This window comes from Nipponia nippon, unplaced genomic scaffold, assembly GCF_047370975.1.
Source record: "Nipponia nippon isolate SJK-2023a ecotype South Korea unplaced genomic scaffold, ASM4737097v1 scaffold_8, whole genome shotgun sequence".
Lineage (NCBI taxonomy): Eukaryota > Metazoa > Chordata > Aves > Pelecaniformes > Threskiornithidae > Nipponia > Nipponia nippon.
This window is the reverse complement of record NW_028262402.1, coordinates 49,067,121-49,094,096: the sequence shown is the minus strand read 5'-3', so window position 1 is coordinate 49,094,096 and position 26,976 is coordinate 49,067,121. Positions and strand designations below refer to the sequence as shown.

General features: G+C 41.1%; 1 protein-coding gene across 3 annotated transcripts in view; it reads right to left on the bottom strand.

Moving 5' to 3' along the window:
- ARHGEF28 (Rho guanine nucleotide exchange factor 28) overlaps positions 1-26,976 on the bottom strand; it is a 128,886-nt gene that overhangs the window by 67,937 nt on the left and 33,973 nt on the right. For all 3 annotated transcript variants that reach the window (XM_087742246.1, XM_087742245.1, XM_087742247.1), the window contains 5 exons: positions 17,101-17,284; positions 15,631-15,811; positions 12,182-12,254; positions 8,132-8,178; positions 6,536-6,596 (listed from right to left, as the gene is read on the bottom strand). In XM_087742246.1, the coding sequence (XP_087598372.1) occupies positions 6,536-6,596; positions 8,132-8,178; positions 12,182-12,254; positions 15,631-15,811; positions 17,101-17,284 (546 nt within the window). The remainder of the gene's footprint in view (positions 1-6,535; positions 6,597-8,131; positions 8,179-12,181; positions 12,255-15,630; positions 15,812-17,100; positions 17,285-26,976) is intronic.

Here is a 26,976-nt window from a genome sequence, read left to right as displayed (position 1 = left end):
GTTTGTAAGTGGTGGTACTTAAATCTTGTTTCTTTGATAAAGGAGGAATGTACCTTTAAAAATTTAAGAGAAGCAGCTTTGCATAAACTATACCAGTACTGCAAGATCCTGGGAGAACACCCACAAGATTGGGATGGAGAAGGGCTCAGAGTTTTTACAAAACTGAGGCAAAAACATGACCTGTGCCCAGTCCTGACTCAATGTAGCTCCAAAGAGCTGGTGGGCACACACGTTGCATTGTCTCGGGCTTTGTTCCAAACTCTTTGTACTGTCCAGTTCACTGTCCCACTGTCAGGATTTCTCAGCATTCCTCCAACTCAGACCTTTCTGATGTCTTATTCATGGCTGATTGCAGATTTTTTTTTTTTCCTTTTTTTACTGCACCATTCACCTGATGTCGTTTAGGATAAGCTCAGTTTAGGATAACGAGCTCATTAATACTACTTTCAAGTGACAGCGGGGTCGGTATGCCCTGACTCTTGAAACAACCACTAAGCACTTCCATCAAAGTACATAAAGGGATAATTTGCCTAAATGCTCTCCTTGTCCAGTATCTATTCACATCAAAAGACTCGCTGGGATATGCAGTACAAATGTGGATGGAAAGCTGGTTGCTTTTTGTCCCCTGCCCTGATGAAAAGCTCCCTTGAGTTTATTTGCAAAAGCTTGAGAACTAAGGGCTAGAGTCAATAAAAATCTCTTCCTGGTTTCAGCTCCAGGGAGGCCTGTGCGAGCCCCAGCAACACGGAGAGCACACATGGCGCCACATGAAAGCAAACCCAAGTTTGACTTGGACCTCGCTCCTACTGAAGTTTCGCCAATGACTTGGTTGTTCAGTCTACACTTACGCTGGCAGCCTGCGCCGCCAAAAAGTTCACCAAAGACCCATCTTGTTAAAAATCCAATTTTCCATGTTTCAGGGAAGACTTCAAGGGAAGGGCTGCCTCTCAAGGAGGAAGAAAGCTGAGAAATGTGTTCATGTGTGCACTTTCAAGACTATGACTGTTTTCTTCACAATGTATTTCTGGATTATATTTCACATTTAAAGAGTAACTTGACATTAGATATATTCCAGATTGTTTATTTATGTTAGCATGAAATGAGACTGGGCAGAAGACAGGCAAAAGAGCTTATTTAAACATCAGGAAAAAAAGAGCCTCTTTTTGAAGGATTATTTTGTTGAGAAAATTTGTTGTGGATTTTAAGCAGAGGAGGAGGACAAGTTCTGGGAAGCCAGACAGCACATGTTTGTAACTTGTTCATTTTTCTTTCTGTCTTCCTTTTGAGGTTAACTTGAATTATAATGTCTCAGAAAATTAAGAATGGAGGAAACTCTAAGAAACAAGAACAAGCTTGTTTTAGTGCTTAATGCTGCTGCTTCCAGATTTCTCCAAGGCTTTTTAATTAAGCTCAGTTCAGGCTTACATCCCAGGAAGATTTTACTTCCCACATCTTCTGTAGCTCTCAACTATTCTGCAGTCTTCAATATTTAGTTGTTTATAGATACTCCAAACAAATGGGAATATGTTTTATCTACTGAAATAAACTACTGCCGTGTTTCAATGTTTTTTAAGGACTGTTTCTGGCAGGACTTGGACAGATCAACCCTGAGTTAAGCCTCTCTTCTGCAAGGTGCAAGGAACCATGCATTTTGCAAAACTAGAAGCAGCAACATAAAGATCTCCGAAAGCTGCCGCGAAAAAGGGCAGAGGGCAATTGCTGCAGTCATCAGCTGCAGCAATAACTCTGCAGTTTTCTTCATCTACAGACCACCTACCTTTCGACTAAAAACGAGTTTTCAAAAAAGCCTCCTTTACCACAAACTGACCTTCCAGAACTTCTTCGGCACAACCAGTCTGAGTATTTGCACATCTCCAATCACCCATGCAGTGCCTCTTTCTCATCTCACTCTCTATCATCTTCCTTGTTTCAGGTGAAAAACTGAGACACAGGGAAAAGACAAGTGACGTGCCCAAGGTTCTACTGTAAATCTGTTAAGGTGAGAAACTAAAGCAAAAGTCTGCAGCTCCGGGACTGAGATGCTAAGGCTGGATCACTCACCCTCTCTCAAAGCATACATAAGGGAAAGATAGGATTGAAAGCTGACAGGAAAAGATAAAAATGACCACAAACAGAAAAGATCTGCATAGCCTTAATCACAGGACTCTTGTAACTGTCTCAAATAGGCAACGCTTAACAGGTAACTTTCACTTTTATCTATCAATAACCGTAAAATTATTTCCTGTAGTTCCAATGTCAAAAACAGGCACACTTGACTCAAAACACTTCCAAATGCAAACATTTTGTCCACCAAAAACCAAAAGCAAATGAACACTATAAAAGGAGCGAAAGATGTGACTGCAATAAGTAGAAAAACTAATAATTTTACAGAACTAACAAAAACTGTGCGAAGGTGGGACTCCAGACAGCAGGACCCTGCTTTTTTCTATCTTAAAAAACCCCACCTTTTTAAGTCTTACCAACCACGGTAAGGAAATCTAATTAAAAAAGAACAAAACAATGACATTGAAACCAGACTTTTCTGCAGATTACAGTACAGCCCTACTGGTTTACACAGAGATGATCATTATGTTCTGTTCCTTAAATTGATCTGTGGTTAAACTGGGATTTTTGCGGAGCTATGAAAATCAAAGGGCAGACTCTAAGAAAAATGTTTTGTAGCTGCCTGGTCACATACAGCGAACTGCCAAAAATTTGGCATCAGTATTTTTATCTCTCAAAGTGCAAAACATGGCTTGCAGAACTTTTTCACCGCAGGCAGAGCAAACAGAATAGATTAGACAGACACCACTAGGTCATTGGCAGTGTAGCTAGGAGAGCAGAGAAAATATTTTGAAGAATTATCATCATCCTGCCTTCCTGAAGTTTACGGGGAAAAAAAAAAAAAAGCTGTATTTTCTTGGAAGAAAAACTAGGGGTTAGATTTTTCTTATTGGAAAAAAGAAACTTTTGCAGCTTTATAAATGGCCTTGTGAACATCCTCTTTCCAAACCAGCTACGCAATACAGGAAGGAATTATAAATGTTTAAAAACACATGCCCAGCTAACACTGTCACATGCCCAACAGTAACAGCATTCAGCTGTCACCTCCTAGACTCTCTCCCAAAATGTATAGGGTTGCTGACTCTGAGGATGACAATGCTTGGCAATAATACATATGCTTAATATTGAAAGGGGAAAAAAAAAAACCTTTTTTCTATTTTGTTTCTTTCATTCACTCTCCCCAACTGGATATTGTTTTAGTCTCTCAATCTTTCCAGTGTGTTTCTTTCAATGAAAAAAAAGAAAGTCTCCCCTCCTCCCCGCCCCCGTAAACACAAAACAGATCTCTAATAATTTCCAGGGGAGACAGAGAGAGGAGGAAGAAAATTGGCAGGTGTGACTAGCACTGAACACAGGAGTCTCCATACAACCCCCTGTACAGCCTGGTCTAGTATCCTGTTGTGCCCCACAGTTTATTCCTATTCCTTCAATTCTTGAATATGGCAAACCCCAAAACCATTGTCTGCAGTTCACATGGCTTCTTATTGGCCCATCCCCACCCTGACACTCGCACGGGTGGGACCCCAGGGGCTCTCCAGCGATCTTGGAGGAAGAGAAGCCTCTTGCGCAAAAAATTGAACTACAATTCTCAGAAGTTAACTACAAGACTCAAATGGTGCCTAAGGCAGCCAGGTCCCAACCCAAAGATAAAGACAGGGAGCAAGGAGAGTTGGTACCCTTTTAGCATCCTACCAACTACTGCGAGCACCCCTGCAAAGATACTCCCAAAACTTTTTTGGGTGTGGGGAAAGAGCCAGAACAGTCAATATGCTTGAAAGGGCAGGCTGGGGAAGAAAACAGAGAGCAGGAACAGCACAGCCCTTCCAGGAGCCACCACTTCTTTAAAGGTCCCTTCCAACCCAATTCCAAGATGAGACTGGTTTTTGGTAAAGGTTTCTAAAAGCAAGAACCATGTGAAAAAAGAACTGAGAAGCAGAAGTGGGGGAATTTGTACCCATTCAAAGAGCACTCACATTCTCACTCTTAGAAGTCCTCTTTGATTTACGCATCCAACTTCCTAGTGCGATTCCAGAGTTTGCTCATTTCTATTCATTCTTCTTCACTCAGCCCCCCCTTAGCTGTTTTCCCTCTTCCTCTCCCCCACTGACAACCATTTCCATTTCTCTCCTTATCCCCCACTGTGTGCTTTTCCTGCCAAAAACATCGCCATTTAACAACACTGCCAAGCAAACAATTTTTTAAAAAGTAGTTTAAAACAATCCAGGATCATAAAACTAGGATATTTAGCAATATGGTTATATGAGTCAGGTTAGAACATGTATTGATTTTTACGTTCAAATAAACCAATAAAACCAGCTTAATTCAACTTGTAAATTTCTGGTTGTCACCAAACTCTATTTCCAGCCTTCTTCATCCCTCCCCAGTTCCACCTTTTATTGCACACCTGATAGCCCACTCACTCCCCAGCTTGCACTTCAGCCCCATCACATCTCACACACGGTGCTGACTGGAAGCCCTCCAGGCCCTGCTGAGGTCAATGGCAAAATCCCATCGGATCTCTATGTTATCAGCATTTCAGCCAACTTGAGTACGCAACTGGGAGACAGGCAAGAGGAGCCCACGGTGCAGCTGGCAGCAAGCCCCTGCTCCAGTCCTTACATAGGGCAACTAAATTCTCAGTTACAGTGACTTACTTCTAAAACAAGCAGAACCAATGCCACTGCAGCTTCTTCACAAACAAGTCAACACCTTAGATGTACTACAAGGTAATTAGAATTTAGGGAAGAGACATACGGTTGGTTCTTTTTCAGATAAGAGGTACAACAGGGAATTTTTCTTAGTCTAATATAAGCTGAGCCTGTGCTTAGGACAAAAGGTATTTATATACGTGTGTATATGTACAGATATATGTGTATCTACACATTCATATCTATATTTGTAATTTTACTTTATACATACATAAGATCCCTAAGAAAATATATTGAAGTCAAATTTTAAGCACCTAAATCTTGTTCCAAGTTGTATTCACCATTTCTTTTTTACCCAAAGACTCCTCTAAGAATCTACACTCTACCAGTCCTAAGTATGAACCATGGCCAAAGTCACTTGCTTGTTCCCTGCAGAAGACTCAGGATCTGCTGCAGCTGGCCATCCAAGCATCAGATAGCAGACTGAGCTGGTCTGAAGCCAGAGGGCCTGGCTGCTGTTTCAGCTGTCACAAGCAGTGCTGTGCAAATGATGCCTTAGAAGGAAAAGGCATTTCAGGGGTAAGAAAAAGAAGTATCTATAATTTCAGGGTGGAGAACTTCCACTTTGTCAGCTTTTAAGCTACCTTATATTCCCTCCAGATGGTATAACTGGAGCAGAGACTGGAGCAGATGTGGCTTCAGATTAGCAAACCATAATCACTCCCCAATGGCTCCACACCCTCCTACACTGAGATAAAATCCAATACTTTGGTCTTGCTTGACAAAACAGATTTGATCATACCGGCACTAACATCTCACGTATGTGCATTGCATCTTTGTGCAAGGCAAGAACTGCTACATTGTCCTATGCTCAAAAGCACTAAAGTCAGGATCACTGTGAATGCTAATATTTTTGCTACTGCTCCCCATTCCCTTAGGCAGCTCCCGTATTCCTTGGATGGGAGAGTGAGACAAACATGATTAAATGGTTGAAATACAGGCATCTGGCATAACAATGACTAGAAAAATTGATAACTAGATGATGATTTTAATGAGATATTATTAAAATAATCTGCCAGCTTCTTATCTTACAACTGTGTCTCTGTCCCCATTCATGCATGTATATCCCTTCCCTTTCCACACACACAGAGTGACTCTTCATTTTGCAGCCACCAAAGTTTGCATATAGGCTGTCTGAATGCCACCATCTGGGCTGCTCTTTCTGAGCTCAGCACTGGACCACAGGCAAGTGATGCTAGCCTGGTGCTCCCTGCCCAGCACAGCAGCTTCCACTGAGAGAGCTTAGTTTCTCATTGTCTTTTTCCGCCTTGCTGTGCTTTGCATGAGCCCATGTTTGCACATTGTTCTTGGAGCTTCCCTCAAACTTGAAAATACTCACCTTCCCATTTGCATTTCAGTCTCTGAATGTACTGTCTTCTGCAACTGGCTATATTCTCCTACTACCCCCACAACTCACTCAGCACTGCAGCATCTAAACATTTCTACATGCTTCATTTCATCTTCAGTCACATATGTTAGCTCTATCAGAAATTATTTTCAAGACTGTTGTTCCTACAACAATTCATATACTGCTGAAAAATCCTAGGGTATTGTAATACTGTTGGATACACCACCTATCTACACTAGAGATGCTTTGAAAGAGGTTCCCTCTCTGACATAGATATAACTGATTGATCTTTTGCCAAGCTAGGTTGCAATGTCAATGACCTTCACCTCTTTTAAAGAAACTGCATTGTGTGTATTTGGCATCACAGTATACATCAATAGCTTTTGAGAAGTCAAAATGATTAATTATTTCTTACCTATGCCCAACAGGACATGATCTTCATTTTCTTTAGATGGAACCACAGAGTCTCGGAAAGGCTAGAAACAGAAAACTTGAGCTATATCTTTGAAGACAAATAATTGCATTTGTGCTTAGTTGCAAGCTGTGCTATAGGCTTTCAGAATTCAATTCAAACACTATCAAGGAGCAGTCACTTCATTTTAGCCATTTTAATAAATGCAACAGATATGGCATGCCACTCCCAGCCTCTAAGATATGCACATGAACCCTGTGGACTCCAACTCTAAACATAATCAAAGCAGAGACCAAACTATATCTTACTTTCCATGCAAATTTCAGTTTTCAGCCTGTTCTTCTCATACAAAGTTTAACTGTGCCCTGACTAGCCAACATACAGTTTTGGAGGTAAGAGCAATATATTTCTAAGATGCCTTCTTCTCTAATGCCTGAGCTGTTCACACCTTTATAACTATCATAGATCAGTTCATTCTTTATAGAGTCAACTATGGCCTTTCTGCGAGATCAAAACAAGAGACAGTCAATATGGCACCAGAACCTTTTCACCCCAGCAAGACTTGTGATCTGCAGCACCCTGCCCCAACATATGTTTTCAACATAGACTCCAAAATGTGTTCATGCTGCAGAGATACAATTCTGAGATGACACAGATTACAATAGCAATATGTGAGTCCCAAATAAATGGTCGATCTTCTGCACAGCTGGCAATTAAAAAAAAAAGCCTTAAGAGGTTATCCGTTTTATAATAATGACCTAAGAAAAGTGGCAGTCCAACAACATTCCACTAAATTCAAATTTTATCAAAAAAATAAATAGTCATTTGCTATTGAGAAGATACCACCTTTACCAGATTTGCCAGATTTTACCAGATTTTGTTTCTCTCAACCTAAATCATTATTTTAGCTTCATACCCAGCTGAGCTAATACTCAAGCTCCTGCTTTGAAAGGTGATAAAAAAACCACTGAGACAAAGATTTTCTGGTTTTGTAAACAGATACGTAAAAATAAAAAGCAGAATATAAGACTAGGGATCAAATACAACTGACTAACCATAATGGGACTTCTCACATATACTGGTCCCCCCAAAAGCTGCTAGATACCTCCATGTAGAAGACAATGGGAACTGTCCTATTTTTTACATCAAGCATTTTTCCGTTTAAGTCCAGTTAAAGACTCACAGTTACGCACAAGGTCTCTCTCAGAAACCAACTCCTCAGATGTAATGAGTCATGCCATCTCAAGGATGAAGCTTGTGCCAGACAGGCTGTGCTCCCCCGAGACTGGCAGCTGAGCTGCAAGCTCCCTGAAGGCACTAAGGTTCACCGTAAGCACAAGAGCTCTCTGGTCCAAAAGCAGAGCTTGTTTCTCCAACCCAGCTTTCCAGCCCACAACCACATAACAAGTTCCTTCAAATAATAATCATCTACACACATAACTATTCCCGCAGGATAGGAACAGGCAGGAAATGTTGTCTGGCAGGCATTAGCCACCTTATTTATTTGTTAGCTCTGAGAGGTGCTCAGATAGACAAGCAGAGGTTGTTGCTTCTCAAACTAAATGAAGCTTAGGTATTTGTATAAGGAGAAATCTGTACCTTCATATCATGCTGAGACAATTCATCAGATGCCAAGTTCACAGGACCTGTAAAAGCAAAGATTCCTGCCTTTAATAACAAGCAAATTCAGTTTGGGTCTGCTTTGATTTCTGCTGCTGGTCTCTCTCTTTTTTCGAATGCGGGGGGGGGAACACAGGGAGCAGGCAAACAGGCAGACGAGGCAGAACAATGGACATGGGCAGCCCATGCATGTCCCCACAGCGGCGTTCCCGTGAGAAGTGTGCAAGCTGGGTGCACAACAAGTGCTAAGTTATTGTCACAGTTATGTTCAGGCTAGGCAAGCACAGAGATTGTCAGCCAGCTGCTGATTAACCCCCACATGCTCAGGAAATCAACAGTTCTAGCGCTGTGCCTCACACCAACTCTGCAGAGCAGCTGGGCTCTGCTTTTCTTTTGCAGGGGTTTCATGCATTTTTCAAAATTAGACCTTGCATTTTCACCGCCCAAAAAATAACTTCATTGCTGTCACTCTTTTTTTTTTTTTTTATGGTTTCTTCCCATGGCTGTGGGGAAGGACGCAGCACATGCAAAACAAGGACGACACTCTGCACCTTTTGCCCAAACACAGCCTCAAGGACTATTGGGAAACAGCAAAGAGGAGTAATCTGGCTACAGGAATGCAAATGAACACCAGCATCACCCAGGCTTCCAGAAACATTATTATTTAGTAAATATATTTTACTAAATAATAATAATTATGTAGCCAGAGTTATATTGGTAAATATGTTTCATTTTATATTGAATCTTTCAACTCAAGGTTCACATCTGTTCTCAGATACACAAATCCCTCTCCATTTTCCAGCTCCAGCAAACAGTTAAGCTAAGTATGACTCAGCAGCCAGTATACAGTGGTTTGGTGGACTGCCTTGAGGAATGCGGGGTTTTGGGACCTCTGTCCTTTCCTGGCATTGCACAAAGTCTATACTCAAGTTTTTTAAAAATGAGCTGTATCAATATATCTTTGGAAAAACAATTCGAAGACAGTTGCCTATTATATAAAACGCACAATCTTCAGCAAGAATGGCCCTCCCTAACCTGCAGGTCTCTGTGAGACGAAGTTCTGGAACGCAATTATGGGCCCACTGCAAGCAGTGTGCCTGCTGTCCCTGACCTCAGCAGTGCTCCCAGATGCTGACAGGAGTCAGGACTGGGTCCGTGCTGATCAGTATCTCGATCGTTAATTTTTACTTAATCCACCTTCTTCAATTAACCTTCCACAGCAGTCCTTGCATTCTAACAGAGTGCAATCACAGAGCACAAAATCACTAGTCCCATCAAAGCATCCCAGGCATCACGTTTCAGCTAGAAGGAACAGACTATTGCTTCTGTAACTGTAACTGCAGAAACTTACTTTCAAAGCTTCAGTGGGAAGATATTTTTTGCAGTATTGCCATGCAATTGGCATTATTATTATTCAGTTCCACAATTCTCAGAAATAAAAAGCTGTTTGTTCTGTACCTAATGTTCTGTAGAAGCAAATGGCTTATCCTCCAGATAACGGTATTCAGTCAACTCATGGGCATGGAATTTCAAGGTCAGAAAACAGAAAAAAGCACAAACTACTGAATTAGCCAAAATCCCATCTATTTCTCATTCTGTTCTGCATCCTCACAGGATAATGTATCACTCCATGTATTTGAATTTAATTAAGTTGCTATGGGAGATTCACTGCTAAGCTAGTAGCATCACCTTACACTGACCCACTGCTTTCGTATGATTGCATTTCACAAGAAGCAACGTACTGCTATAGCAACCTCTAGTCGGTAATAGCTCAGGGCTTCTGATAGCATTGTCTTTTAGAGGTCTGTTGATCTTGCCTTTAGGCCCACCCAGAAGTGAGTAGTTACTACTTCTTGGAATGGCAGCAGTTTTAAAATCTGAGGGGGATCCTTTCATGACAGGAATGTGCCAAATTAATGCCCTGAGCTTAGCAGCCACTTTATAAAGGAGTTCACTGAATGCAACTAAGAATGTAGTAAAAAGTACTGTCAATCATTTCATATCATTTCTGCTTCTAGCAGCAACAATTTTAACTCAATCTTGAAAAAAGTTCCTTTGGTCTCCTGAATGCTGGCAAATGGAGAGTGTAAGACAGGCTACAAGTCACCAGTAATGATCATGATTTTTCAGTATCTGGATTTGGCGGTGGTTAGTGAAAAAGGCCAAAAAAAAAAAAAAGTCTCATTTATACGAATATGGCATTTTCATTATGACAATTCATCAATGACATTATCAAAACCCAAGATGATTAAAAAACTTTGCTGCCCATCAGCGTATTAACAATAGTTACAGGCTCCTCATGTCTACAAGTAGACAACTGCAAGCATGATTATTACAATTTGTTTGTATAGGTCCTGGATACTACCAAGACATGGCATGCTTTTCTTGCTGTTGAACTGAAATGAGGGTTTTTTTTAAAAAACAGGTAAAACATAACTCTGATGCATAAAGGCACAAAAGTGTATAGCTTCCTTAGAAAACACAAATAGTTAGATGTGCTTATGCCAATATCTATGCCAATATCTTTGGCATAAGGAGAAGATGAGAAGCTTTACAACCAGAATCCAAAATGAGACCAGACGTCCTGAACTGGTCATTCTCTCTCTGGGCAATCAATATCCACTGATGTTTGTTATCTGCTTGTCCCAAGTCAGCCTGAATTAAAACCACTTTTAGTGAAAACTATCACAGTAATCATCACCTAGAAGTTGTATTGCCCAAACTACTGCCACGTATAGTGCTACCAATCCAGGCCATTCACTTTCTGTCCCCGAGAAGCAGCTTAGAGATCACGCTGGTCAGAGTATGGCACTCAGATGAATACCCAGAGTCAATGCATTTGCACATTGCCTCACCAAAGTCATTCACAAACCCTGTATGGCAAATTGCCACTTACATTTACAATAACAGATGCATAGTTTGCAACTGCTAACAACTGCTTATCATTTCTCTGCAAATTTACTTTCTAATGGCAGAACACTTGTTGCCTGAATGCTGCTGGGGAAGCTGGGTATAAAACTCTGTTTCCAGCACTAACAATGGCAGCCTACATGTTTAAACATGAGCTACATGACGACTGTGTCCCCATTTCATCCATTCACTGAAAGTTACTAGCTGATGCCACCTGGAATTGCAATCCCATTCCTTTCCCTCAGTCTGGTCCTGATCCTTTCGGCAATTTATGCAGGTGCTCGCATTTCTGCTGCCCTCAGTAGGGCTGCCTCCAGCACAGACACTGAGCAAGGCCGAGCCTCTTGCAGAGCTCACAGTTTTCAGCTTGTTGTTTCATCCAAATATACAGCACCAGCCACATAACAAATGGCCAACTGATTAAAACTTTTAATTAATTCCTAACAGTCATATGTAAACACCCAAAGTGTCATACTTCTGATGCTGAAGAATGACCTTTTTTTGTGATTTTATTTTCAGCTCTAAGAAATGCTTGCTCTGAGGTACACAGGTATTTTGGTAATGAAAGAGCGTTCTCATCAGCAAGCACAGTCCCACAATCCTTACAAAGGTAAACCACTCACCAAAATATTGAATGTCTAACTGAAATACATGAGAATTTTGCCACATTAAGAAGTCTGGGCTGGATGCCAAAATTATTCATACAAAACGTTACTCTGCTCCTATCTTTATTCACTTGAGTTATTTGGCTTTACTGGAATTTGCAGGCTGGAGCATTCATTCAGTTAAACACTGCCCTCTCCTGGAACCTTCTGACATTTTTCTGGCTCTTACAATAAAATTAGTTAAGGCTTTTCCAGCCGCTATAAATGTCACAATATTTTGTGAACAATTTCAGTCTGACATCGGAAAACCGATGCACTGTAGGGAGTATCACGATTTACACAACTCTCGTAGTGTATGACTTGCATATTCCACTGTATTCCACTGTTGTCTACTTACAGGTCTCCAATGTCATATGAACCATGTGATCTTCTTGAACAAATAAATAGTGTATGAATCTGTGCCAACTTTCCAGAGCTTTTAAAGACTGCAACATTATGAAATAAAAAACTGTACCTTCTACAGAGCTTGTTGTACTGCAGGGCATTTTTGGACCTTCCACTTTCTCGACTTGGTTTGAATTAATACTCTATTAAAAAAAAAAATCAAAATTACAGTAACTGTATTTGATGTCCATGATATTTATCTGAAAACTCAAAAACAATATCAAAGACTAGCAAACAAATATGTTATAAGCAATACTAAAATGACTGACAGAGATTCCACAGAGTATTTTATCGGTTACCCTCCAGAGGAAACTGATAGAAATTCCACAAGAGGGAAACCGATAAAATATTTTCAGCTTCAGAGAGGAATTACCTCCTGCTTACAATACACAAGGGATCTAAAGGATCAGATTTAACATTCATACTTCATTGTTCATAACCTCATTCTCTATAAGAAAAGCAGCACAACAGCTTTGCACAATGGCTCTGTTCAGATGTCTAGTTAACCTTGAAGGCATCCCTATAAAGAGAGCAATTTTGATGGATATGAAATCTAAAGAGCCTAAACCAGGACTAAACACTGACTACATGGTAAACCCAGCATGGACAGCAGGAGCTGCTCCCTCCCCACATCCACGGCCCCTGGCCAGGCTGACCCCTCACTCAGATACACACACTGACGATATTACTCCTGCTCAAAAGGAAGAGGGGGCTAAGATCCAGTCCCTTATTTTAGCAATTACCTTCAAAGATTATAAGCAAAGGGGATGGAGGAGAGAACGTCTCCTTTTGCATTGTTTCATCTACAACTCTGCTTGCTTCTAGTCTTTCCCTCTAGTTAGGTTACCTGTGTATTTGCCATCTACCAGAGCAGCAAACAGAGAAAAGGCATGGTAACCTGAATATAAAAGAAAAATTAAGGAATGACTCTGGGCTGAATATTGCAGCCAAACTGATTTGAAAGCCATGCAGCTGTCAAGCTAGCCATATCCCCCGCCTCGGTGGGTCTAGTTGCATTTTTCTCTGCTCATCTGTTGGTGTGCAAGACACTTTCCTACTCTCACACCTACCAGTCAGAAATAAGTCAACTCCTCTGTGGCAAACTACTAAATCTGTCCACCACCAGGCAACAAAATCACTTAAATTATCATAAATTATCTTAATCATTTTGGATTATTATCCTGGTTTGGCCTTTTTTTTTTTTTTTTTATTACCCTGACACCATTTCACATGTGTCCACTAGTCCCCAGATTTCTTTTCCTCTCGTAGAGGACCTCTCCCCTGCCCTGGCTGTGCTGCCTCCAGCAACTGAGATAGCCAAATGGATGATTCCTACACGCTGCTTAGGACTCTGCTGGGGGTGCATGATGAACCACGCAGCCTCACTGACAGGCGCTGCTACCACCACAGCAATTTCTGCCCCAAGGAGGTTGCACAGAGTTCAAGAAATTCCACACTCTTCCTCATCATCTTCAGAAATCTCTCTTCTGTATTGCCTAGCACAGCCACAAAACCTGTGGGTTTACACTCTTTGAACTGCAGAGTCCCTGAAGGTTTCTAGTGAAGGCACGGCTCCCATATGGGTAACTATCTTACCAACAGCTTGTTTGTTTTAACTTTTTCATTACTCTTTTGGACTTGTAAGGAATAGTCAAGGGACTAAAAGAACCCACAGACCAGAGACTGAAGAACATACTTGAGAAAGATTGGGATTTCCTTGCATGCATAAATGCAAAATTAGTTTGTGCTGCTCCCTAAGTCATCCATTTCACACACACAAATCCAATGCTGCATGCCACCATAACTGAGACAAGCTCCTTCTCTTTAGTCCATGTCTTTCTGACCCACATCTAAAATAGCAATGTGGTCATTTATGCAGTCTTAAGATACAATAAACTAGATGTATAGTCTTAGTCTGCTGTAGATGAGCTGAATATTCCAGTACAGAAATAAATTCTACCTCTATTTTAAAAAGACTATGTATCATGGAATCTCTAATGCTCACCTTATGCTTTCAATCCAACTAAGGGCTGCAAGTCCTTGTTTGCAACAGAAAGAAAATTAATTTTGCCTTACCTTTTGGACATAATACACAGTCTAAACATGACAGTTTGATCATGCCCCTAGATACACTTCAGGATGATACCTGGTGTATAGGAAATTAACTAAACCATGTGATCTTCCCAATTATTCTGGCTTATTTCTGCTTTATTAAAAGTAGTCCAACACTGATGCCGGGCAGGGGGGGAACAGGGTCCCCACAACAGAGGATCTAGACTGCTGCAACTAGAGGAATAAGCAAAAGGGAAACCCGCAAGTGAAGCGAACTAGGCTTTTTCCTGGAAATACCAAGTACAGAATTTTGCAGCCTTTAAGAGTCTTTGTCTCTGAGAGCCATGCAAACATGAAACATACCACACTTTCTTTTTCCATTTCAAAGACTGAAAGAAGAACAAGGATTTGATGAGTGCAAGAAAAAGCCAATGATATAAATAACAATGCATTCTTCATTACAGTCTTGGTTTTGCTATTGGGTTTACTATTGTTTCTGTGGAAAAGCCACGCACAAATTGTAGGTATTCTGCAAGCTACCAGAACACAGAACAAACAGCTACAAACACACAGAATAACTGCCTTGTATTGGAACAAATCAAACTCTTGGCAGTGTAGTTACATGAGATTATACATAAGGACTACACAATACATCACACCTCAAGTTTTTGTGTTAAACGTAACAATTGGATTGTGTTGTAAGTTAAAAAAAATGCAGAAATCAATAAAGATAACTCAAGAAAAATCAGCACACAAATAAGGAAACCTGAAGTTAAACATGGAAAAGAAAAGCTGAATTTTAAGACCAGAAAAAGAGAAAAGCCTATTTTTAGTGTTTTTAGTTCACTAGTTTTATATAGTCATGCAGTCTCAATCTTAAAACATAAGTGACCACCTGCATTGCTATTGAAGAATTTGTGCTTTCGAGTATTCTCCTCCTTACTTTACTGAAATTGAGAGGTGTCCTGAAGAATATCACAGCAGTTCTCCAGACACCTTACAGTAAAATAAGACCCACTACACCATAACTAAACTCTACAGCAAAAGTCTGGACCCTGTATTTCTGCTGTAAATAATAGACTAGTGTTGGCACTTGATAAAGGCTCCCAGACAAAAGAATGAAACTAAATAAATTTTTCAAAGTACCAAAGTGAATACAATAGCAATGCAATTAAGACACAGAGATTTCAGGGAAAGATATTCACTGTACAGTCCACAATGATTCAAAAGCAACTTGGGATGTAAAGGATGGGGATGTAAAGTTCTCAACCTCTCTTATCCTCCAGCTTCACATGTACAATGTGCTACACTTACACAACAGTAATCCTGCAATTACACTGGCCGTTAGTGACACAGGCAGCTTAAACTAAAAGGCTACTCAAGAAAAAAAATCTAGCCTGAAGAGTCTATAGCTGGAAATTAATGAAGAAAATCTGTGACAGCACCCTGACCTAGATAGGCACCTACCTGGTAAAGAAGAGGTCTGTCCCAGAAGTATTTTCTGAAGAGCTTAATGTCTGACTCCAGCAAGTGCTGCGCAGTGTGGCTAAATGTCAGTGTCAGAGCTCCTGATGAATGAACAAACTGCACGCAAGCACCCTCGCTGATTTCCGCTCGTGAAATGTCAAGCGAGTGACTGCCCTGGAAACTGAAACAACACGCTCTTTAAACCAAAGCAGATGCTCCACACACAGGTGGAACAAAAACACAACCGGAGCGAGCTTCCTGCTTGCCTTCAGCATAGCCCATCAGGATCCCAACGCACCCACTGCAAAAACCGGAGGCAGAAAATCTGAAACATCCACCAAAAACACAGCTGGGCAAACAGATATTTACCAATGACTCCATTCAGGCCTAAGAACGCACAGCTACTTCTAGCCATCAGCAGGGAAAAAACAATGTCAGGTCTAGAGGGTTACTCCCTAGTAAAATAAGCCAGAAAGAACAAGCCGTGACAATTCCTACTTCTCCTTATTGCTGCAAAGTAGCAATAGTACCTTTTCCTGTTAATGTTGCCATATATAGCAGTAGGACATGAGTGGCAGCTAGCAGGTTTGTTATCCCACAACAGTGAAAACCATTCTCAAGGGAATACAGCATTGTTTGGATGTTACAAACAAATGAGACCTTCATAACATAATGTACTGTACCAGTGTTGTAAGTATTTTTTTTTAGAACTGCAGTACCGCTAAGTCTCACATAAACTATATGCTGCATGGAGCCAGAATCAGAAGAGCCACATACTAAAATAAAAATGTAACCCAATTCTTGCATATTTCTATTTGCAAAGAAAAGCCAACAGTGAGAAGGGGCATCTGATGCTGAACATTTGGTACCCCAAAACACACACACACACACGTGCGCACACACACCACACAGCTCCTCAGGTCTGTACAGAGGAAACTCCAGACAGCTGAAATGTGCCAGAAAGCACTTGTCCTTTAAGTCATTTGTCAGTGTGGCAGCTCTCCTGCAAAAGCAGAGACTTAGCTGCAGTACTGGCTTTGCTGCTGACTCTCCCTTTTTCATTCAAACCTGAGCTTTACAGAGGTCACAAAGTCTGCTGAGGTTTTGTGAAAGTCAGGTCCTATGATTCTGTTCATATCTAAATATTTCTCTATAACTATTTTAAGGAATGTCTTTACTTGTTGGCAATGCATCGGGATTCAGCTGTGACAGTGCTGGGAGAGGTACCTGATGGTGCAGCTGGTCCTCTGTCACTTAACTGACTATTAATTCACATGCAAATGTAGCAAAGGATGCACATCATAAACTACTTTTAATTGTAAAGACAAGTTTATCACCTAAAATGGTAATAATGGCAAAAAGCAACAGAAACCAACACAAAATAGGCAACTCTTCTTAGAAAAGCAACAGTACTCCGCACATCCCCTAACTGATAGTTTTTCATAGGAAGCAGCAAACCGTTATACTCACTTTGTGAAGACCTCAACAAGTTTGGAGTGCCCGTTTTGTAAAGCCAAATCTAACGGTGTTGCTCCATCTTCATTAGGTAATGCTAATGCTGATGACCCTCCAGGCTGGGCTACTAAGAACTGAGAAAGCTTAACCAAGCCCAATTTCATCACAAGGTGGAGAAGAGTTTCTTTATGTCTAGGCTCTGAAAAAAACACAGCAAACACACAAAATCATCAGTAAAAAAAACCTAGCATTTTATTTGCTAGGAAGAATCAAAAGAAACTTGTTATAATCTATAGAAATATCACAGCTCAGGTTCAGACCTACAAAAGTACTTTGGCAGAATCCATCTTTCACTGAAATAAATAGTTTGATACTTAATTGCATCTGTGGAGCTAAACTAGGATATTCAAATACCACCTAATTTCAGCAGTCAAAGAAAACAGTTTGAATTAGCTAATCTCAGTATTTCTCTCTTTCTTTGTATATAGTATAGCATTCAGCACAAGAGATGCCCCAATATACTGCAGAAGATAGTTAAGAGGCAATTTTCCAGCTGCTTTGCATTGCCTCAGCAACACAAAACATCTGGAAGCATGGCTAAGTATCTAAATTTAAAAAAAAAAAAAAGGAAAAGGAAAAAAAAGGGTGTGATTTTTCAAGGCAGGCTGCTTATCAGCATGGTAAGAGATCCTTAGCGGCACAGCGAGCCATAAACTAACACACATGTGGGTAAAATATACAGGATAATTCTTGCGTCTGTCTTTTCAGAAAGGTGACCTCACCTGCCAATACTTCCTCCACACTTTTTAGCACATAATCATCAAGCTCAACGGTATGAGGCTTAAACTAAGAGTACACAACGATGACTTAGTCACTACATGCTGATTCTCCACTCAAGCCCTTCCCTGGCCTTTATTCAAAGAAGGTTTTATCTGTCTACATACATTCTCAAACACAAAGCCTCTACAATTTAAAGGCAATAAATAAAATTAAGCTCAAGTGCCACTCAACCTGTTCCTTACACTGATATTTTGGTATGAAGTTAAATATAAGGGTACTTTCACAAGGGCCAAGTATTTAAGGGCAGTTACTCTACAGATCTCAGAACTACTGGCTGAAATATATTAAATTTCCAGTGATTTATGAAATTCCATTGAAATTTATCATCCTGATTCAACGGACTTTTTCTTCTGTGTTACCCAACCAGTTCAGAACATGTTATTGAAAATTATACACTGCAGTGGCAAAGGAAAGGTGAAGCTCCTGAAGCATATGTAGGTACATGCACACATTTGTGTAAAAAATACAGCTAAAATCAACAGCAAATTGCTGTCAAATTTCCTCTCTGCATCAATATTTACAAGATAAAACTGCCTGATGGAAAGCAATCGCCCAGCAGAGAGAGCAGTTATGTAGCCAAAAAGCTAATAAACATGTTTTTCAGAAACATTTATGCATTGAGCAAAGGTATCATGTAGTTACTTGCAAATAGAGTGGCTCATGGCTGACTCCTATTCAATTTAAGTACTCCCTCTGAAAGTGTCAGGAATATTTATTTTATAGAATCATCAAAAAAAACCTCTAGTCCACTCCTTAAGGCAGGATTGGCTCAACCTAAATTGCTCCTGACAGATGTTTGTCTCATCTGTTCTAAAAACCTCCCAATGACAAGAGGTTTTCGTAACCTCCATACACAGTCTACACAAGGGGTAATTTTACCCTCACTCTTACAAAGATTTGAAATGCCTAACCTAGCTCACCCTTTCTCAGTATAAGTCTGCTGCCTCTTGTCCCATCCGAAACAAGCATGAAAAACACTTCATTCCTTTCTTTTTGCAGCTTCCTTTCACATAATTAAAGGCTGCTGTCATGTCTCAGCTGAGTACATCCTCTCTGGACATCTTAATGGGAAAGTTGCCTTCTGCAAAGCTGGACCTTTTAGAATGCCCTCTCAGAACTGGGGGCCCAACATCATTAGCCTCCTTCGAAAATGTTGGACTTGAAGTGTTATCATATTAAAAAACCCTGTATCTCCCCATGTCATAAAACTAGAATGGTAAGGAACCTAAGAAGCTTGCTCTACTGTTCCACAAGGAGAATTACTCCAAGATCTCCACTGGTCATCAGCTTTTGCTCTGAATATTTGACGGCAACCCATCCAAGACTTTTTACCTTTCCGTTTCATGTGGAATCAAAACTTTCAGACAGAGTCAAATCCCAGAAAACCAGGTCAAACTTCCTTCAATAAATGAAACAAATTCCAGGCATCAGATCAAACGGGAGCTTTAGGACACAGACTCTAGAACTGAAACAGCCAGCAAACCTTTGTGTAGCATCTGAAACCTTTATTTCACTGCAGTTCTAACAGAAGCAGACACATTAACAAGATGCAGGGGGGATTCTTTAAACCAGAATATCACTAAACATATACATAATATGTACCTAAGTATTTCTAGAACACACATATAAAATGTCACTTCAAACTTCCCTCTTATTTGTGCTTGGCCAACACGTGATCTGGTACACTAGCCTGCCAGTGCAACACTTCTTTTCTCTGCAGGTTTTGGGCAATAAAACTGTTTCTTGGTCTCCCCATTTCAGATTGTAGGCAAAAACATGTCCAGCTGGACACAGGATCTGCTGCAGGATCCTAGGCCACAGAAGAAAGTAGTGAACTATAGGGTTTTTTTCCTCAAAGGTCTGCAAAATATTTCTAATTTCAGTCTTTGGAGACAATGATCATTGCTGCATTTTAGTTACCAACATTAATCATTAATGGTATGAATTATAGTGTTTCCATACCTGTTAAGCGAGATGGCATATATGTTTCAAAGTTTTCAAGTACACACAACCTCTAAGTCCACTGAATCCAACTCAAGCATTTGCAGAACTGCCTTGCTAAATGGTGATATGGAACCATAGAATGGCTTGAGTCAGAAGGGACCTTTAAAGATCACCTAGTCCAACCCCCCTGCCATTGGCAGGGACATCTTTCACCACATCAGCTTGCCCAAAGCCCCGTCCCACCTGACTTTGAACACTTCCAGTAATGGGACATCCACCGGTTCTCTGGGCAACCTGTTGCAGTGTCCCACCACCTTAATCATAAAAAATTTCTTCCTTATATCCAATCTAAATATACCCTCTTTCAGATTAAAACTGTTGCCCCTTGTTCTGTTGCTACAGGCCCTGGTAAAAAGTCTTTCTCCATCTTTCTTATAAGCTCCCTTCTGAGGGAATCTGAGGATTCCAGAGCTGGATGCATACTGCAGGTGGGGTCTCACAAGAGCAAAACCCACACAATGAGTGAGTGGCTGGCTAAAGTCAGCCCATAGGGAGTACAGAGGCACAAAGCATCTGACTCCAACCCGCAGCTTCAAAGCCCAATCAAGCACCTTGGTCTGCCTGAATCTGAGACCTTCTTCTATCGAGGAACATTTAAACGAGCAGGGCTCAGGCTTCCCAAAACGATGCTGGGAAGCCTGGGTGTCTCACTTGGTCAGAGAATGCCTTAACCACTCAGACACAGTACAGAAATGTGTTCCAGTACCTTCCCTTTCCCTAGCTGTGTTTCTTAATAGAGATGGATAACATCATCTGTGCTTTGCACTGGCCCCAGTGCTATTTCTGTACTTCAGAGAGTATCCCCGCAAGGATTTTAGCAGACTCAAGGCTATGCCACCAGTCTGGACCTCAGCAGAGAGCAGCTGGATGCCAGGCACCAGCACTCCCTTTTCTGGCGTGTTTATGCATACAACACTGGGGAGTTCAAGTTTAGATGCCCAGGAAATGCTGTGGTCCAAAACATAGCCCCTGAACAAACACTGTGCATTTCCAGGTTAAAATGTTCATTAAAAAGTAGGGTTTCAGAATTGTTCCTTGGTTTGGAGTACTTAAATTCTGCTAAAGTCACACTTTAGTTATCAAAGTGGGTTCTTTGCATGCTTCCAATTAGATAATTTTTTCCATTTATAGTGTTAATAAGCAGCCAGCACATAAGTCCATCTAATTAAAACACATGCAAATATTATCAACCAGTATTAAGCATGCTAAGCATCTGATTAGTTACTAACCACACCCCAACCGTCAGATTAAAAACACAGAAACAAAATGCAAACTTTACTCTGAACTCCATCCTCTGATTAAAACTTTGGCCTGGGGCCACTGGGTTTCAATGTATATTATAATGCTGTAAAAAAGCTAGATAAACTTGCTCTGGGCACAGTAAGATTAGGCCTGAGCAGGCAAGCTCAGCAGAAAAGGGGGCCTTAGGAAGCCTTCCCTAACAAGCAATAGCCTTCTCTCCGCTCTGACACTGCGGCAGATAAATCTTCTGGCGGCCAAATCTTAAATGAGTAACTCTGCTACAAAAGAACCTAGTTTTAAAAATAATAATAAACGGTAATTAACCTTTGTGGTCTTAAAACACCATCTACAATAATAACTTCTATTATCTCACCACAAATATTCTAGTAACTAATTTTTATCTGCCCAACCTGAGAACCTTCATCTAACCTTAAGCTAAATTTATTCATGGCTAGCTTGAATGCACATGGTAGCAGAACCACTCAGCAGCTCCACCAGCTGTTTTCACCCCTGATGCACCTAGAAAGAGCACTTGCATTCCTCCCCATCCTTCACCTCTACAGACTATGTGTTTGCTGGGCTACTCCTGGCTTGCCCAGGAGTGAGCAGAACCTGACGACATAAAACAGTTACTAACAGCTTTATGATACTAAAATCTGAAATACAAATTGTAAAGTTGGGAGGATAAATGGAAAGGTAAATGTGTTCTTTCAGTACAAGGAAAGTATTTTTCACCACGAGGATGGTCAAACACTGGGACAGGTCACTCAGAGAGGTTACAAACTGTCTGTCCTTCAAGGTGCTCAAAACTTGACCCTGAGGAACCCAATCCAACTTTGAAGGTAGCCATGCTCCAAGTGGAGGGTAGGACCAGGCCACCTCCAAATTCTGCTGTGGTTCTATTCCAGGATCAGCAAAATCAAAGCAAAAAAAAACCCAAAAGACATGATGACTGATAATAAGCTTTTTAAATAGACCTGACTAAAAAGAAAAGATTTGCACTAAAAAAAGGTAAAGTTCTGAAACAACTGGGTTTTAGTATTTTTCTTCTTGAGAACAATTTCCAGTTTCAGTTCTCGTCATTGACCTCCTCCTCCTAGAGCTTCTCACTGTGACAGAACAAATGGCATTTTCCCACACTTTTCACTTTCTTTTCCTCCTCCCTTGAGGAAGATTTCAAATGTGGCAAAATGGGGGAAAAACAAACAAACAAAAAAACAACAAAAATAAAACCATCAAGAAATAAAAAAACCCACGTTGTGAAAAAACAACATAATTAATTCAACTGCATTCTGTGGCAAACAGGAAGAAAATAAGGAAAAAATGAAAACACAGGACTTCTTCAACTTATTCATATTTAAATGGTATAAAATACCATTTTCCATCAAGACACATAACCAACAATTCCTAAGATTTGAAAGACGCACTGCTGGCTGATTCACATGGGGTCAGCTACTCCAAGGCAGGTCATGCTGTAAAAGATATGCACTATCGGGACGTTGTTTTGCATCGCATCCTGATTCTCCAGCCAAAACACTCTGAGTTACACAGAGCTAAGACAAACAGTCTGTTTTAAACATTAAATAAATCCTTTTGTTCTGCCTTGCACCTGAATCCCTTCCTATGTCCAAAACAATAAACTAAGAACAAATATTTCTCTCTGACATAAATTACTAAGCCCTTTCTGGGCTATGAATCTCATTCATTTCCTGGAAGGAGACTAAAAACCTCAAGACTTGTGACTTGAAAAGCAGGGGGAGACATCAAAACTGGCTGACAAATTCCAGTTTTTCCTGGCTTTGTACTCTTACTCATTACTGTTAACTTTGTCATTTTTCTGTTAGGTTTGAGATTATAAAGTTGTCTTCAGTGCACCCTGCTGCTGCAAAAACACACACAAGTGGTTTTGTGAATAGACAGTGGCCACAATGCACGAAGTCAGGTACGTGACAGCCCATCTGAGGGAAGGGCTGCGGTGGCATCTCCCTTTTCCACTTAGCGAATATTTGGAACATCCCCCTTTTCTTTAATTAGCTCCCCTATTCATCATACCTTTATCAGCTAACACCCGGAGGCTGGCATCAATGCTGCAGAAGAAAAGGAGATAGGGGAAGGTTAAGCTCCATTGCAAAGGTGGACTTTAAGGAGCCTTGTCCCAGCAGTTTTAGCAGCAGGAAGGTTAGGGAAGGCTGCCTTCCACCAGCCCCATGCGGTAAAGGCTGTGCATGATGCCACCACCTCTGCCATCAGGTGAAGTTTCAATTGACTTCACTGCTTGGGTCACCCCAACAAAGATGTAAAACACTACAGGAGATGGTTTCTGTTAGCAGAGGGATACTCCTCATTCTTTTGTACTGCAGCCAAACACTCCCTTGAGCTGTTTGGTCTAAGACACTTGTTCATTGAATGCCACTGGAGTGCTCACCACCAGGCGTGGCCACCGTCTCAGCCAGGAGCAGAGAATGGCTCTCCAGCCCAGTGCCAACCTAAGGCTGAGGTCTGGGTCAGACCACAGCTTCGTACCTGGTCTCTCCAGCAGCAGAGCAGGCTCCTGAGGCCCACTACTTATATATTGCCTTAAATAGGAAATTTAATCTCTTGTATCTTTTAGAGTACTTGCTCTACTGTCACTCTGCATGTCACCATCTCCTCCAAGTGCTCAGGGCTTTTCCCAAAAAGCCCCTTCATGGTCAGAGGGATCTCAAACATCTCCTCTCTCCAATTATTACCACTGACCAGGAGATGAGGATCATACACTTGCTGGGCACCCACAGCCTGAAGCATGCTTGCCAATATCTTGCCTCATGCGACACGTATCTTGGTCAGCAGCAGTCACTGGAAGACACTCCTCTGCTTCCCGATGCCCAGGCTAGCATCCTCCTCCCTCTGCCCCGTGCAGTTTCCAAAGGGGCAAACTCCTCCAGGACCAGAAATTTGTCCGTTTCTCTAACCCCCTCAACTGTCTGACCAAAAAATATTACCCCTCCTCACAAATCTCACCACACCTAGAAATATTTATCTGCTGTTCCCAGTGTTTTCCTAATTCCATGAATGAGAACAGGCACTTTGCCCCCCTCTCCTTTTACTTTCACAAGAAAAAAAGAAATATAAAATTCCAACTGAGGAAAAGACACAGAATTTTCTTTAATTTAGGCCAAAAATATGACATGCATCAGCCAGGTTTGAACTGATGCAGCTTAGCAGGAATGTGTTTAGCACCAAGTGGAAACAGTAACAGGATTTACAAAGAAAAGGGCATGGAGAAGGCAATAAAGTAAAAAATGCCACAGAAAATGGAAGAGTATTCCCCAAATCCAGACTATAAAGCAGCAAGGTTGGGCACTTCAGTTCACTCCACAAGACCTATTCCTAGAAAACAATTATGAAGGATTTATGAAATAAAACAGAAATTCTCCTTCTTCATGAAAGGGAATTAAACAAATATAGACACTGTTCCCTTCCCTATGTTCCACAATTAATTTTCATAACTCAGGCTGTAATTTTATTGCTTCTACTAATAGAATTAAACCTAAAAGAGCACTCTTCCTCTTGAAAATAACTGTAAGTAGTGGCAAAGCTGGCAGCAACTGTTCTTCTTTGATTACCAGCACAGTTAGGTCACCCAGACAGCCTTAACTCACCTTCCCAGCAATGCCCTTAAAACAACCAGAAACTGAGATGCTCTCAGAGGACTCCTCGCAAGGCCCACACTCCTGTGCTCCCACTCCTCCTCAGACAGCCAAGGCACGGAAGCCTGAGTGTGCCAAGGACAAAAAAGTTGCAGTGAAGATGCTGAACCTGTGTCTGATGGTCCTTGGGGGCTGCCAGTCCTAAAAGACTGCCCTAACCTGATGGTACTAAGAGAGGAAAGGTTACTCTAGAAGCATTTTTCTCATTCAGATAAAACTACTCCATCTTGCTTTCTTCTTTTTTTTTTTTTTTGGTAAACTGAAAAACTGTGGGAAGAGTCTCTTTTTTTTTGAGCAGCTTTAACAAGTTATTTGGCTTAATATTTAATACTGACTATCTCCATAAATTGAATAATCCAATTTTCAGAAGGAAAATATCCTTTATGAAGGTGCAATCAACAAGAAAATCACCTTCTCCCTCTCCATTCTCCCCATCCCTCCTTGCCCTTCCTTCAAACCCACCAACAAATGCATGTCGAAGCATAGCAGCTCTGTTGGGTTCCCAGTTTCCTCTAGCAGCGAACTGTTTGTGGGCCTGGTGATCTAAACATCTGACCAGTTTGTGTGAGTGAGCAGCTCCTGACATGGCTGTCACACAGGCGCTTATTAAAAGTGAGGATTAGCGAAAGGTTCGTGCTTTCTTGTTTCTTTTGTTGAACTTTAAATAATGTGGCTAACAAGTCCTGACCTGTGCAACTGCACTAAATTCCTGAACTATTTGCAATGCTCCCCAGACAATCCAGGCTCTCACTTTATCCAATCCTTTTTATGCCTTATAAAGAGAATACAAACACTTTTTCCGAATAGCAAAACTCCTATGAATAAATTATTCTTCTATCTTTCCATCAAGCCGTGTGTCTCTAAATCCTCATGAGTGAGGTCCAAAACCACCAGATGGTGCAATAATTTTCCCCAGCGATGTGTCACTAAAAAGTAATTTTTTTCCAATAAAAATAGCCCAGCAGCTCTGAAAACTGACAGAATCTCACAAGCATGAGGGCCTAACTAGTGATGGATGATAGCATCCATGTCTTTCACAACACCGATACTAAAAGAACATCCTGAGACTGTCAAGGCAAAGAGTTGCAGAGACAGCAGGCAGGGAAAGAAGGTCTCATCCTCATTCTAAATCCTCATAAATTCCCTGTTTCTCATCCATTTTGATCTTTTGGAGCATGGGCAAGAAATGCAGTGCTGGGACAACCCTTGATGTAAGAAGAACCAAAACTATACTTTCAGAAAGGAGAGAGAAAGGATAAAGGAGCCAAAGAAAAATTGTACAAACTGCTAAGAGGATACCAAAATAGATGGCAGGCCCAGCCCAAGCCTGGACCTCAGAGAGAGACGAAGGGAATGACTGACCTCCCTTGGGCTGAAAAAAAAGCTGTCCAGAAAGCTTTCAGGAGCCTCCCACTCAACAAGGGTGGCCAGTAAGCACTGCCTAGGCAGGACTGCACTGAGAACTCCTCACTGTGCGTGAGCATTGCTACCAGGTCCCAGGAATTTGGATCAGGTTTTGTTTTATTCAGAAACAAGGGGAAAGATCCCAGCTTCATTTAAGAGCAATGACTGGGGTACAAAGGGAGATGTCACCTCTTCAGTGGAACAGTGCCCATGAGGCAACTGCTAGCACAGCATGCCCAGGACATGCACGTCTGACATTTCAAACATTCACAGAGACTTCGTATAGTGACTGGAGCACATGTCCCTGCTTTTCCGCTGTATTCAGATTCTGTTTATGTATAATATTTAAATCTGAAAAGTGAACAAACTATGAAAAAGACACAGAAACAAAAAAAATATGAGTCCTGGAAAAGTCTCATGAGGGTAACATACTCTTTCCCATACAAATGTTGCAGTACTTCTTAAAATTAACAATTAGCATAACTAAAAATTAAAGAATTTTGCTATTTGGATAGCAGCTGCCCTGGCAGAGCTTAGTGTGGTACCAGCTGAGCTGATCTCCGACCCTCCAGACTCACAACACACCCAGCATAAACTTACCCATGTTTCAAGCAAGCAGGTACCCAGGTGACTTTGCCCAAGCATCTATCAGTACCACCGGTATCCTGCTGATGCTTCTGGGTGGGGCTTCAACTGGTTTTGATGAAAAGCC